This window comes from Sprattus sprattus (genome assembly GCF_963457725.1).
Source record: "Sprattus sprattus genome assembly, chromosome: 1".
Classification (NCBI taxonomy): domain Eukaryota; kingdom Metazoa; phylum Chordata; class Actinopteri; order Clupeiformes; family Clupeidae; genus Sprattus; species Sprattus sprattus.
In genome coordinates this window covers 56,474,719-56,488,647 of record NC_137920.1, presented here as the reverse complement: position 1 = coordinate 56,488,647, position 13,929 = coordinate 56,474,719, and the positions used below count along the sequence as shown (strand labels likewise).

General features: G+C 43.1%; 1 protein-coding gene across 2 annotated transcripts; it reads right to left on the bottom strand.

Moving 5' to 3' along the window:
- Positions 1-247: 247 nt before the first annotated feature.
- Positions 248-13,929, bottom strand: pcf11 (PCF11 cleavage and polyadenylation factor subunit). 2 transcript variants are annotated; one of them, XM_080847890.1, is made up of 17 exons: positions 13,584-13,929; positions 10,522-10,647; positions 10,014-10,187; positions 9,689-9,895; positions 9,027-9,152; positions 6,532-7,514; positions 6,203-6,380; positions 5,705-5,957; positions 3,940-5,360; positions 3,701-3,767; positions 3,240-3,356; positions 2,757-2,883; positions 2,248-2,431; positions 1,858-2,013; positions 1,651-1,743; positions 1,479-1,514; positions 248-1,107 (listed from the first exon to the last, which is right to left on the bottom strand). In XM_080847890.1, exons 1-17 carry the CDS (start codon positions 13,749-13,751, stop codon positions 904-906), a joined length of 4,620 nt encoding a protein of 1,539 aa, XP_080704016.1. In that variant the 5' UTR covers positions 13,752-13,929; the 3' UTR covers positions 248-903. The 2 variants fall into 2 exon arrangements, with proteins under 2 accessions (XP_080704016.1, XP_080704017.1); XM_080847891.1 differs by having other exon boundaries at positions 2,757-2,880.

Sequence of the window (13,929 nt, the reverse complement as noted above, 5' to 3'; positions counted from 1 at the left end):
AGTGCTTTTTAAAATATAAAACCTACGCAAGGGGTCGTACATGAGGCCCTTGGTCAAGAGGGGTTAATTTCAGGGATAAGCGCTCTAGCCTAGGATAAAGAGGTACAAATATAACCATGAATAGTATTTGATACAACACAAACACACAGAAGAGACAGGACAAGAATGTTCTTTAATTCAATTTTATTAAAATTCTGCAAAGAAGAAAAATCTATAATTTCAATGACGATCAAGAAGCACACCACAAACACTTTTCAAACACGTACCATTTTCAAACTGAATTTATTGAATACTCTGCAACAACAAAAAAATCAATCTTTCCAAATGAAAAACTAAAAAAATCTTTATTCACCTTTTTTAAAATTATTATTCAACTGAAGTGACGAAACCAGGCTTGAGACATGTAACTTACATGTCATGAGATGTTTAAGTTTATCTACAATTCAAAGCTTGTGTAAAATTGTGGTTACTCCTAACCATTTTAAATCAATAAATTATCCATAGTACTTTCTCCAGGACATTAATAGATTAGTAGTCAAAAATATTTGCCAGAATTGCCACGTCTAGCCGTTGTTTGCTTTTAAACAACAATTACCATGTGCACTTTCAGAAGACACCCTTTGATATAGTCAACAAGAATTCCCATGTTCCCCTTTATCAATAATACACAAAAATAACAAAAATATCTTTATTTATAAATTAAATGTACACATTTCTCCAAAGTACACCTTGTTTTACTCAGATAAGCATTCACACAGCAAAAAACACCTGAATGTAGCAGGCAATTTCAAATACAAAAATGTATTTAGAGTATCCATAGCTGAGGAACTTGGCCTCAGAACTGTCAAGTACAGAAATAGCCTCTCTCTCATTCCCTTCACACACAGCTAAATAACCGACCACTTAGAGAGGGGGGAAGCAGCTCTCCTCCAACTTAACCTTTACGTCCTCCTCAGTCACCTGAGCATCTGTGCTTAAAGCCACGGGCTCCTGCTTAACACTGCAACTGCTAATTTCATCAGCTTCCTCTTGCTTAATCAAAGCAGTTAGCGGATTCTCTGTAAGAACCTTATTGGGTGAGGGAGTGCACTCCCCAAAAGAAGACGTCTGCAGGGAAAGAGAACATTAATATTCATTTGTTTTCATCGACAAGATCGTTAACAAGACAATTCAACACATGCTACAGCAATATGGAGTCCAATTACAGCAATAGTTTTGGGGTTTTATTTCAGTCTAAATTGATGCACTGTTTTCTGTAGATGTGGTGCCATGGTCTACTGACTGAAATAGACTAACTAACAAACATGCTTAGTAACCTGGATTTCAAAATAACTGAATATAAAACTCATACTTAGACATTGGATTTGGACAAGCTCAAGAGTTTTGAAGAGAGGTCTGGTCTGAACATTTATGACATGCTGCATTTAACAGAACATGGTGGCCTTTTAAGGGTAAGAAAAAGTTATGACTACACTTACATTTTGGTGGTCTTCAAAACATGATGGATGATATGTCTGTGGGGGAAGAAAAAAATGAATGGTTTATTTAAATAATAAAACCCTTGAAATCTTGAATATTTATTCTCTGGGAGAATATGTTTCAGCACACAGAGCTGGATGAGACGGCCTGTTTGCAGCCACTGTTACCCACCTTCTCATCAACTCTGATTGCGTTCTTGAGGTGCCACTCCTCCTCATCCTCCTCCCAGTACATCTCAAACTGCTCCTGACAAATCTCACAGGACTTGGACACACAAACAAGCAAAAAATATGAAATATGCCATCACCGACCACAACAAAAATGGTAACATGTAATTTAGTTGGTTGACAAGCACCCCAAACCAATGGCATCCCTTACCTCGTCAACAACATCAGGCGCAGCTTTGACACTCTGGAACTCCTTCTCCTTGTCCGCCTCCTGGGTCTTCTGCACCACCTCCTCAAAGACCTTCTCAAAGAACGTGCTCTTTGCTCGCTCCTCCAGGTCTGCGATTTCCTCAAACTCTATCCAGTCCTGGCAGGAGAAAAATGGCTATCATGTTATCATCCCCAACACATGCCTGGACTGGGCAGATTGGCTTCTTGTATTACACCCCCCCCCCCCCCGCCATTCTGTGTCTGACGTGCTGTGAACTAAGATGTAAGGAAAAGGCTTGACAACCACCAATCTGACTGCATTAAACCCAGGTAGTCGCAGAAGGTTAATTCAGCACATCAAGTCCTGAGATGCAAGTAGAGACGTTCGTACCGTGAGGCTGTAGTACCATCTTCTGTGCGTGACCTTCTTGCTGATGTCCTTCTCCGAGCGGTTCAGTCTGTAGTGCCAGTCCAGGTGGTCGGCGTAGACGTCGGTCTGAGAGGAGGTGAAGCGCATGCCACAGGAGTAGCACTGGATACCTGTGTAGAGTTTGGTCACAGTGCTCTCGTACCTCCTGTCAAGGTAAATGGATTTAGGCGTTTAGGCGACTCTTCAACAGCAAAAGTTGATCACTGTAGCTGCTCAAAGTGAGCAAAAGGGCGATGGTCTAACATCTCTAAAGCATGCCACACTGACAACTACCATGCATAATCTAAGACTGATATCTAACAATATAGAACATTCTGTCTGAAAAGCACTGAATTCCAGTCGTTGCTCAAGGGGCGTAAGAGGGGTGACCGTCTACATCTGCCAAACACGCTACAACATCACAACATCATCATTACTACAGTAGCAATCAAGCTGTCTGTACAGCCCCCATGCAGTGAAATAGTACGCACTGTTTCATGTCGTCCAGCGAGAAGCTTGTCAGGTCTGGGAGGTCACCATCATCGTCGTCTTCCTGCTCCTCTTCCTCCTCCTCCTCTTTAACCCTTCTCGGAGAGGAAGGCGTAGCAGCAGACTCTGCTAACAAGACAAGGAACACTTAGCGAAGCAGTCCAAACGTTCTGTGATGTACTGCAGGAGCACCTCAGGGTACAGTGACCTGACACTCCTGGTAAAAGTGGTAGCCTTCAAATATACGACTCATTTAACTCCGAGGTTTAGAAGGAAAGCCTGGAAATTCACCCACAATTTAAAAATCTTGTAAAATATATTTAAAAATGAATTTAACAATCTGTCTGCTGTCTGTCTTAACAAGGTGATACACAACAACTCTCCAGTGCTCTCCATCTTTTTATTTCAACTCCAGGGACGTGAATGCAAACGTGAAGGTGACAACATCCGTCCCCTACAATATTTAGTTTCCACATTTGACTCACCCGTCTGAGATGCTTCTGTGGGCGCGGGCTTGATGATGCCCGTGGAGATGAGTTTGGACAGCAGGTCGTTCACGTCCACCTGCCCGAGGTGACTCTCAGGCTGCCCGAACTGAGGATCTGAGGGCACACGTTTACAGTTCAGTCAGGGATGCACAATACGGCAAAAACTCCTTGTGTGTGATCAACGTGTTGAATCCTTTAAGTGAAAAATGATGAGACTAAAACGTACAACTTCAAAGCAAATCCCTGACCATATGTGTTTTGACAGACCATCACAACACAAAAGTAACAAGAAACATATAATCAGATGTATAAAGTGTCTCGGTCTTGTGCAGTGCCATCTTGGAATGAGTGTCACTACCGTGTGTGACTGCAGTACTTTGGCCCTTGGGGATTTGTCTTGTGGACATCTGCATGTGTGTTTTGCGTGATCAATCGGGCTACGATATGAAGTCACTTACTTGGTTGATTGAAAGGCACTGGGTTCTGTGGCATGAAGGGTGGACCGAGGTTGGGCATCATGTTCATCTGAAGGATCACAAGTGTATGCAGTGAGGAACACATCCACTCCAAAAAAAATAAAACTTTTTAAAAGTATAATTTCGTTTTTTAAATATTTCTATGTGTTTATACTTTGATAAAAGCAATGGCTAGAAGACCACAGACAAAGCCTATGGTAAATATGATATGTCAAACTTACAGGCTGTTGGAGGTTTCCAACTGGAGCCCCCTGATAGGGACCAACCGGTCTAAAGGAGCTAGGGAATCCTGTGGAGGTGGGGACTTGTGGCACGCTGAAGTTTGGTCCTTGCGGAACGTTCGGCTGTCCAAGGAAAGGCTGGGAGTTCCCTCCAAAAGCGTTGTGAGGCTCCGCAAACCTGTTGGGCATGTTGAAGTTGGGTGGCTGCTGGCACCCGGGATTGGCCATGGGGCCCTGGGGGACGTTAAACATGGGCTGCCCCTGCGGCCTCATCTGGTTCTGGGGGCCACAGTATCTGGGGGGACCCACTGGGCCAGGGCCCTCATATCGGGGCTGCCCATCAAACCTGATTGGTCCAGGTGGACCGGTGGGATTTTCAAAGCATATTCCGGAAGGCTGGTTGCCAGGGCCCTCGAACCTCATGGGACCGGGCTGGTTGTGTGGTCCCTCGTACCCCACGGACCCGTGCGGGAACCTCATGGGTGCCTCAAACCTCCCAGGCCCTTGCTGCATGTGAGGATTGTTGAACGGGCCCCTCGGCGGGCCCTCAAACCGGTTAAATTGCATTGGGCCAGGGCCAGGCCCCTCAAACCTGTTGTGACCCATGGGCCGCTCAAACCTCCCAAAGCCCTGCTGGGAGTGAGGCGCGTCAAATCTCATTGGACGGTGAGGCATGGCGCCGTCGTATCTGCCCGGCCCTTCATGCTGCGGCGGTCCTTCGAAGGGTGGGCCGTAGTTGGAGTCGTATCTACCGTGGCCGTCGAACCTCGAGTTTCCGCCCCCAGGTCCGTCGTATCTGTTTGACCCCGGGCCTTCGTAGACGTTTGGCGGGTGCGCTCTGGGCGTCCCCTCTGCCCGGGGCTTACCCAGATGTCCTGGCGCACCGTCGTAAGACGACTGAGGCCCTTTGTGGCCTTCAAACCTCTGCAAGACGTTGGGGACCTCATTCCTGGGCACGCTCGGCTGTGCAACGGCTTCATCTGCCAGGTGGAGAGGCGCCGACGTGGCAGGTTCACCAGGCATCCGCCCCCCCTGCATGTTCCTTGCGGGTCTCTGGGGAACCATCGGCGGATCGATCTCAATCCCCTCGTCCGAGTGCACGCTGTTTGGACTCTCGAAACGAGGAATGGGGCTCATCTCGCTGGCGGGGTCCTCTTGCATCTCCACACCCAGTGGAGACGAGCGGCCGAACGCCGGTGGAGCAGGCGAACGCCTCGGGTATTCGTCCAGGCTGCCGGGGCTTGGGGTGTTTCTCGAAAAGTGGCCCGAGTTTGGCAGAGATCGATCACCTTTCCTCAGTGCATCATGCCTGGAGAACAGTTCTGGAGAGTCGTCAGATAACCTCCTCTGTGCCTCTGAGTCCCCTTCCAGTGTCGGGTGAGATGTCCTTTCGCTCCCCTGCCGCTGTAGATTTCTGTCAGCTGAGGAGGAACAAAGGTCACGCAGATATTCACTATGTGAACAGGGCATATATAAAATTAAAAAAACTACAGCTTTCTGCAAGTGAAAAGGTAATGGCTGATCAAAACTAATCTGAAGACGACAAACATGACCTACATTTCTACAAACACATCACACAGGAAGGGCAGACAGCAAACCTAATGGGGGAGATTTGTCTTTCCATCTTCCATTCACTGACCAAATAAGTAGATATCCACTGGGCATAAAACTAACAAAAAGCACCTCTATTCTAACATAACTGTATACCATATCATTCCATTTTAAACAGTATTTTAAATCTACCTAAGGTGCCTTGTACCCTTACCTTGTCGCTGCACTCGAGTTCTTATTAGTTTAGATTTGTGCTCAAGGTATAACTGCTCTGCATTAGGATTACCCATCGGGGGGTGTGGGGACATGTCTTTTTTGTCTTTGGAGGGCACTAATCCATCATCACTTGATTCCCATGAATGAGAACGCTGCTTTTCCTCCTGGTACTGGAAAAGCTGTCTGATTTGGTGGGCCACATTGAGGAATTCTTCACTGGTTATTTCACCATCTGCATGTCTCTTACTAGCCTGGATAAAAGGAAACGGAGGAAGAAACTCAGTTTTCAAAGCAATGCAATTTTTTCATGGCATATTTTTTGAGTGTGTTACTCACGCAGAATATGATTGGAGGCTAACCTTGAATAAAATCAAATTAACCAATATTTTGAGTTGTGTGTGTGAGAACTGTTACTAACAAGAGTTAACCAATAGTATGGCTTTAAAAGTCCTTTTAGTTTCGCGCCCAACACACTTGGGTAGAAACGAAAACATACCTTTTTGAGCAGGTCTGCTTTACTTGCGGAGTTAAGAACGTCTGGGATGTGCAGATTGGCGTCAACACTGAGGCGATTTTGTCTCACTCGGGAAGGCGTAGATCTCTGACCAGGAATCCACGGTTTGACCCTTGGGATGCTGGGTTTGGAAGGTGGAGACTCCTCTGGATGTTTTGGACTAAAAGAAGAGAGAAAGATATGTTGCTCCATGAAAACTCTCTAAAGGCATTTTACAAAAGCACAGGAGGAAGCGCTCTAGAGCAAAAGGAAAAAGTAACAGGCCAACATCTGATTAAGGAAACAGCTAAGGAGAATAATTAGAGTCTTACTGTCTAGTGTCCTCCCATCCACTTCTCCATCTCTTGATATTCTCCTTTGATTCGGGAGGGTCTCTTGTTGAGTAAGCATCTCTCGGTTCTGCAGCTCTATCCTCGTGAGACCTTTTCGGCCTTCTTGGTTCCGGCGCGTTCTTGGGAGCGATTCGGTCCTCTCTGACGTTGCCATGGTGACCTAAGTCTTTGCCAGCGCCCTGTCTCCCCTTGCTGAACTTGGGAGGGGACACAGACATGCTCTTTACGCCCTTTGGCGATCTGCGCTCCTTCCTCTTGGGCACAGACGGTGAACGCGAGCGCGACCTGGAGCGGGAACGTTTCCCACTCAACTTATTAATCCTGAAGTCTGGCTTCTCCTGCTTGTTCAGAGAGCCGTTGGAGAGTTTGCTTCTGGCGTTGGCCATCCTCTGGTGCTCCAACATCTTGCTGGCGTTGTCCTTGTCCTTTTTGTCCAGACTTCTTTTCCTCTCTTTGGGCACGTCCTCCTCTGGCTCCACCTTCTCGACCACGTGCCTTCGCAGCCTGGGGTCTTTCCTGACGATTTCTGGGGTCTTCAGATTCTCCGGCTCATTTTTACTTCTGCCGAGAACTTCCTTCCCTGCGGGCGATGCAGACTTGAGCTTTGCCCTCTCCACGGCAGCCATCTCCTTCTTACTTGCCCTCATCTTCTCTTCAGCTGGTGGTTCCTTTCGAGGAATCCTCTTCATCTCCAGTCTATTATGTTTTTCTCCTGGGGGAGGCCCTCTCTTCTCAGACATGTTTTGCAGACCGCCAAAACCTTGTGGTTCCCTCTTATTCATCGCTGGCTCCTTGACGAATGCCCCAGGTCTGTTTAGGCGCGGATCTCTCGTCACCACCTTTTCCGATTGCGGGGGTGGCCAGTGGTTACTGGGTGGAGCGGACACTGCTTGTGTAGCCGTGGGTGAGGGATGGTTCGCAGCACTGACATGGGGGTTGGTTGGTCCCATTCGATTGAAAGCCTAGAAGAAAACACAAAGAAGCAGACAGACAGGGAAAAACTAGGTTTATATTTTAGTTTTTTGCTTCAATCCAACAGACTTAATAAGGGTTTACGACAAATTAATTTGTATCACATTTGCATTTCTTGACTGAACTACACAACGTGTAGCTAACATGGACTACAATATAGAAGTATTAAATGCCCTGAAAGATTTCAATGCTTCTTCCCGACTTATGGGAGATTGAACTATAGCTTAATAGTAAATCATTCGCTACTGTACTTAAACAGGTGCATGTTCTTATCGAATGTATTTAGGGTGAGGCTTGCACGGTGACCTTTGTAATAAAACTACTTATTCACTGTATACTTATATAACTCTGGAGGAAAGGTTTCAGAGTTTGACCCAACACTACAACACATTACCATGTGAAACAAGGAGACGGTGGCCTATAGGTTGTGTAATTCAGATCCTAATGAAAGATGCACCTGAAAATGTTCCCATTTAGTCATTAAGCAGACGCTTTAATCTAAAGCGACTTAGAAGGAAATTGCATTTATGCATCAGGAGCAGTTTTAGGGGTTCAGTGTCTTGCTCAAAGACACTTACACACTTGGTAAGGAGGAGTTGGGAATCGGACTACCCCACTAACACTGAATGTTCCTTCACATCCATGTCATAACCCATAAAATGGTTAATTAGAGGAGTCTGAGGGTAACATTTAATCATGACTAACTGGATATCACAGGTCTATCTATTGCATACATCAACAGAAATGCAGAATATGAAAATCTGACAAGGCTTTTATTTCACTAACAACTGACAGATAAAAGATGAACAATTCCATGTCATTTACGGATCACAGTGTTTACCAATACACAAGAGTTCTCTAAGTGTTTAGGCAAGAGGTTTACTTGTGCATGCAGAAACAGGCATAGTTTCGAGTTACAAAGAATAGCAGCCAAATGATTAGAGTGGCACACGATCGCCTGTGTGCTTGTGGATACAGCTGACACACAAAGGAATGACTCATGGAAAAGATGGATGTGAGAAGACACTGTTTGCACAATCAGATAATACAACAATAACACCACCACTCGCAAGAACCCGAGATTTGAAAGTGACCCGTTTCCATTACACATATATTAGTGATACTACTGAGAGACTGTAACACTGCTAGACCGACTGACTAAACTCTTGCTGTCTGCAGGGGCAACAGTGAATACAGTTCAGAACTGTTTCTGCCATCAAACCGCTCTTGCCAGTCTTCACTACCTGCTCTGTTAGTGTTAATAAGCATGCACAGTGCTCTTCTTGACAGAAGGGTGAAATCAACACAACTCTGCTGGATTTTGCAAACACTACAGCCCACTCATTTTTCATCTGTTTTTGCCTCCGGGCAATCTTTTGCACAAACACATTAATTGTGTCAACTGTTCTATTGAACTCCAAGACTGTGACGTTAGAGAACTACCACTCTTATGAAAGCTCTTTGTCTGTGGGGGGAAAACAAAAGACAGTTACTGCACTCACCAGTTGCACTTTGGCCTGTTCAAGCTCAAGCTCTATCTTCTTCTGCTGAAGTTCAATCAACTCCTTCTGCTTTGCCAGTAACTGATGCCTGGCTTGTCCTTCTCCCCTCAATGTGCCTTTGGACTGCTTTATAAGATGATTGCACTTGTTTGCATAAGCATATTCATTTACGCAAAATATTTGGTTCAAATGTGCTTGTGTTGTAAAGCTGTTTGTGTGGTCAATGCCACTGTTCAAAGTTTATTATTTGATGTACATTTCTAAGCCAAACCAAGTTGTGTAATGGGCTTAAAGACAGCTACGATCCGTCTGTTGTATTCATTTTAAAGCAAACAGCATTAAAAAAAAAACCTTCACCTAAAACTTTTTTAATTGAATATGAAGCTTTACATATCGTTTCAAACGTAAGGTTAGTTTGCATTAGGGCTTTTTGTATAATATAATAATTATAATAAAATATGGTGTTAAATCCAATTTACATACAAGGAACTTACATGCACATACCCCATAGGGAAATACTGCGGACATACAGCCTGCCTAAATGTCAAACTTAGTTTAAGGCATCACCTGTTCTACCTCTGAGAGGATACCACTATTCGTATACATTCTCTTTTACAACACTGGCCCTGGAAGGGAAACGTTATGTTTATTTAAAAACTTACCAGTTGCACTTTGGCCTGTTCAAGCTCAAGCTCTATCTTCCTCTGCTGAAGTTCAAGCAACTCCTTCTGCTTGGCGAGCAGCTGCTGCCTAATGGCCTGCTCCTCCGTCCCTTTTTTCTCAGCCACTGATGGTTTGGGTTGAGGCTGTGGTGTAAAGGCCTTTGGAGCAGGAGCTGGAGCAGGAGGAGTAGCGGTAGCTTCCTCAGTCTAAGCAAAGAAAAATCGTCACTCTTTAAAATCCAATTCAACGGGACCCGATGTTTTTTAATAATTAGTGTGGTAAGTTTGAAGATGTGTGTGTGTGTGTGTGTGTTTCTGTTCTTACCTGTTTTAGAAACTTTGGGTTGACATGAATGCTTGGATTTGGCAGCGGCTTAATTGGCCAGGCAGGATCTATTGAATTGACTTTCACATCTAACGTGTACATTTTTGTTGCTGGGAAAATCTCATCCCATGTTGAGCGCAACTTGAAGAGACTTTTTCTAATGTTCTCATCCACCTAAAACAAAAAAATAAAAATAAAACTCAGGTGTTGACTAACTTAACATGTCCCCTAAGAGAGTGCTCAATGTGTGACCATGGAAACAGCAAGTGCTGCAATTCAAACCTCTAAACATTAACTCGACCAAAAGTATACCAATACGGTCAACCTAAGTTATTCGGTTTCAAAAGAAGTGGAAATGCTTGACCCACATATTTGGCATTGTATGCTTTAGTTTACATGGGTGTGTCAAATTTAGAATGTCAATTGCACAAATGATGAAGCAAAGCTGGCTAAATCAACTTGACAACAAAAATGTTAATGTTAAAAATAGCTTTAAATTGTTGTATACCTTTTCAAACACACAAATAAATGTAGTGACAAGGTTTTTAGCAAACACCGCAAGGTATTCGCCGCCAATGTTCTTCACTATGGAATCCACTAAGTACAAAACAGGAAGCTTCTCTGCAGTTGGTGCCTGGAGTAAGAACACAAGTTTAGTGCACAGAATCTTTACAGTTTCCAGTATAGACATCATGAGCTAATGGTTCAAAAAGGGAAGGTTAAGTCTAGCGTCAAAGACAAAAGTGCAGGCTGGAGAAATTAGGGGGAAACTTAAGTTTTGTTTTGTTTTTTTTTTTTAAAAAAGAGGGAAAAAAGGTGATCACTCAGGTCTTCACAGAAGGGAAAACGGATGTGCAGTTCAGCCACAAAAAATCCGGCACATCGTAGGCAACAGGAGTCCGAGATTGCAAAAATCGTTAGTGTCTTTTGAGTCCACACAGCAGCAAGGGATTCTTCTCTGCAAAACATCTTCCACAAAGGGGGTGAAAAAAAAAAAAGAAAAAGGGAGGAAATTGTCCATTTTTCTTCCTGGGGGGTTCAATGTTTGAATGAGGAGGACTTGTGTCCTGTTGTGTTGAGGTTTTTAGAATGGCACATTTTAATGGCACAGTGAAGTGTCTTAGGTTCAATGTTAACCCTTTGAGATGTTTTGTTAAGTACAGAAATAAGATTAGGTTTTTGGTACAGTCTCAGAATATGTGCATGGATTTGGCCAAAAGCCAACCACGTCTTCAGTCCTGTTAGGTGGTTTAAAAAAAAAAAAAGTCACCCTTTTTAAGATGTAGAAAAGGTCAGGTCCCCCCCCCCCCCCAAAAAAAAAGTTTAAAAAAAGAAAAGTTCTGTATTCAATGCAAACATACAAATCAGCTTTAACAACCAAGTCCCCCAAGATAAAACACTGCTGTAAAGTTACTGTTAGCACTACCTCCACACTAAGAGCAAGCACTAAAGATCGAAATGTAGGCAGTGCCTTGTTTAAACCACACTTTTTAGTCAAGACAAGTTTGATTGCTGGTTAAGAAGCTGTGACTCTTTATACAAAAATTACACTTGGAAAGAAAAAGACAAAAATCACATTTCATATTTTTTATTGTCACATTAAAATACCATTTATTCACATTTAATTCATATAAAACAGAAACCTACTACTGAAGTGTATCTGTATTTGTGAACTGGAAGAAAATAAACATGAAAGGCGCAGAATCCTGAAGTATTGCAACCGATAAACTACATGAAGCCTTCAGTTGTTAACAGTCACCTCAACAAAATAGAATACTAGCATTCCATCACATTCCCTTATTTTAATCACATGGGACAAGGATTCAGTATGGCATACCCTACAAACATGTGTCTGAGGTACATTCTTTTTGGCACACCAAACACATTATTTAACTGGCCCTATCTTCAACCAAATTGTGAACCTTAAACTGCGAAAATTGAATTAAAAGGGTCTTCAGATAGTAACAGGGCAGTCCAAGGCGTCTAGTGTAGTACAGGTCTCACACCACATGTTATGAAGATAATTCTTCAGTGGTGAACCGTCAACTCCTTAGCCTACCTGTACGCTCAAGTGAAAGGTCTACCTAGCCAACTTATTATTGACCATGAACTCTGCCTTGGTCATCAACAGTGTACCGCTAGCCTATGTTTAATTCACAAGCTGATTAAATAAAACTGCATGTTTTAATTAAGTCATTGTCGAAGGGGGCTGACTGATACTGAACAGTTGTCTCGAAATTGAGAATTGAAGAATAGGTAGTTGAAAACCGCAATCCTTAACTGCACATCTGCTACATAGTGGGGTCTAAATTTGGCCTCAGCAACATGATATGAATGCAATGCAGGGCTCTAGTTGGGCCATCCCCTGAAACCCAATGTATACTATCCACATTGTAACCATTACGTACCTGGCTAACTATCTTATATATACAAGCGTTAGCATGCCCCCCTCCCCTTTTTAAAGCGATCTATATAACCTACATTAATTCAACATATAGCAACAGTTACTTAATGCCAACTAATAAAGAATGATAACATATATGGTAGCTAATATTATGTTAATCTACATTATGGATAGATGTATGCGTTATACAGATACATTAAGCAATCTCGCTAGCGTTAGCTATCGAAATGTGTTTACTTTTAAAGTTCTCATAAAACGGAAGCATGCATGGTAACGTTAGTTACCCAGAGACGTTCAGTGTTAGCTAACATTTCTCGAAAGACGGTAGTGAGCAAACATTATTTAGTCAAGATATCTTGAAAACTTGAAGTAACTAAATCTGAATAAATGTTAATCTGAAAAAACGTGATACTTGAAATGTGTAAGTTTTCGAATCACTAGATTGGTAGATTCCCCAGTTGTCTAAGTTTCTGAAATACCGTGGGATCGTGTTGCCCTTTTAGGCCTCTGCTAAGCTATTGACACTTTATTAGCCAGGATACCTAGCTGGTTGCCATCGACCATAATTTTCAATCGACTAACGGTAGCTTACGGCATCTTGACATATAATTTATATAAAATAACTCTTAACAGGTGGAGCAATTTGGACATTTTGATTAGTTTATTTCAAAATATAGCTAACTGACACGATGTATCAATCGTAAGTGTGGCATGCTCTAATATACGCCATCAATGTTAGCATAGCGTTATGCAATGATAGCTGACGTTAGCCAAATCAAGTAACGTTGGCTTAACTGACTCGCTGAAGGTCTCTAAAAGACCTGCGATAACGTCAGCGAAAACATAATAGTTGCCCACAGTTAAGTGTCTACATTTAAATTTTAATAAACATGAAGTTAAGCGACTTATTTGCTTCACAACTTTCAGTAACTTTGATAAAGGAACTAGTCAAGTGAGAGAAAAAACAAACAATGGTTACCCTAGGTCACCACAAAATTTGCGATATCAGCTAGCTTACTGGCTACATTTCTGGCAAGCTACCCTTAGCAGAACGTGGCCGCCATATTCCCGTGGCCTGCTCAATGTAATCATAGCACTAACTGCTAGCAAACGAACCATTCATCGAAGCCATATTGGCTTGAAAAGAATTCTATTTTCATAAAAACCTTGACGATTTGTGCTTCAATTATTGCGACGATATCCTTGGCGAAGTGAAGATTCTCCTCAGCAAGAATGGTCAGCATGTTGATGTGTGGTTTACTGTTGAAAGTCAAATCTTCCAGGGAGGACTGGTATTCTCGACAGGCATCTTCCCTCGCCGCGTCGTCCGACATTTTGATTCGATGTATTATTTAAAGTTACGATTAAATGGATCAACGAAATACACCAAGTGATATACAAAGTCCATTCACTCATTACATGTTCTTCGTATTTCCCTTTCCTGAACCAACACGGCGTTTTTTCAAAGTATCGTTACCACTTTTCCTTCGTGTTCTTGTAACAAAACATGGC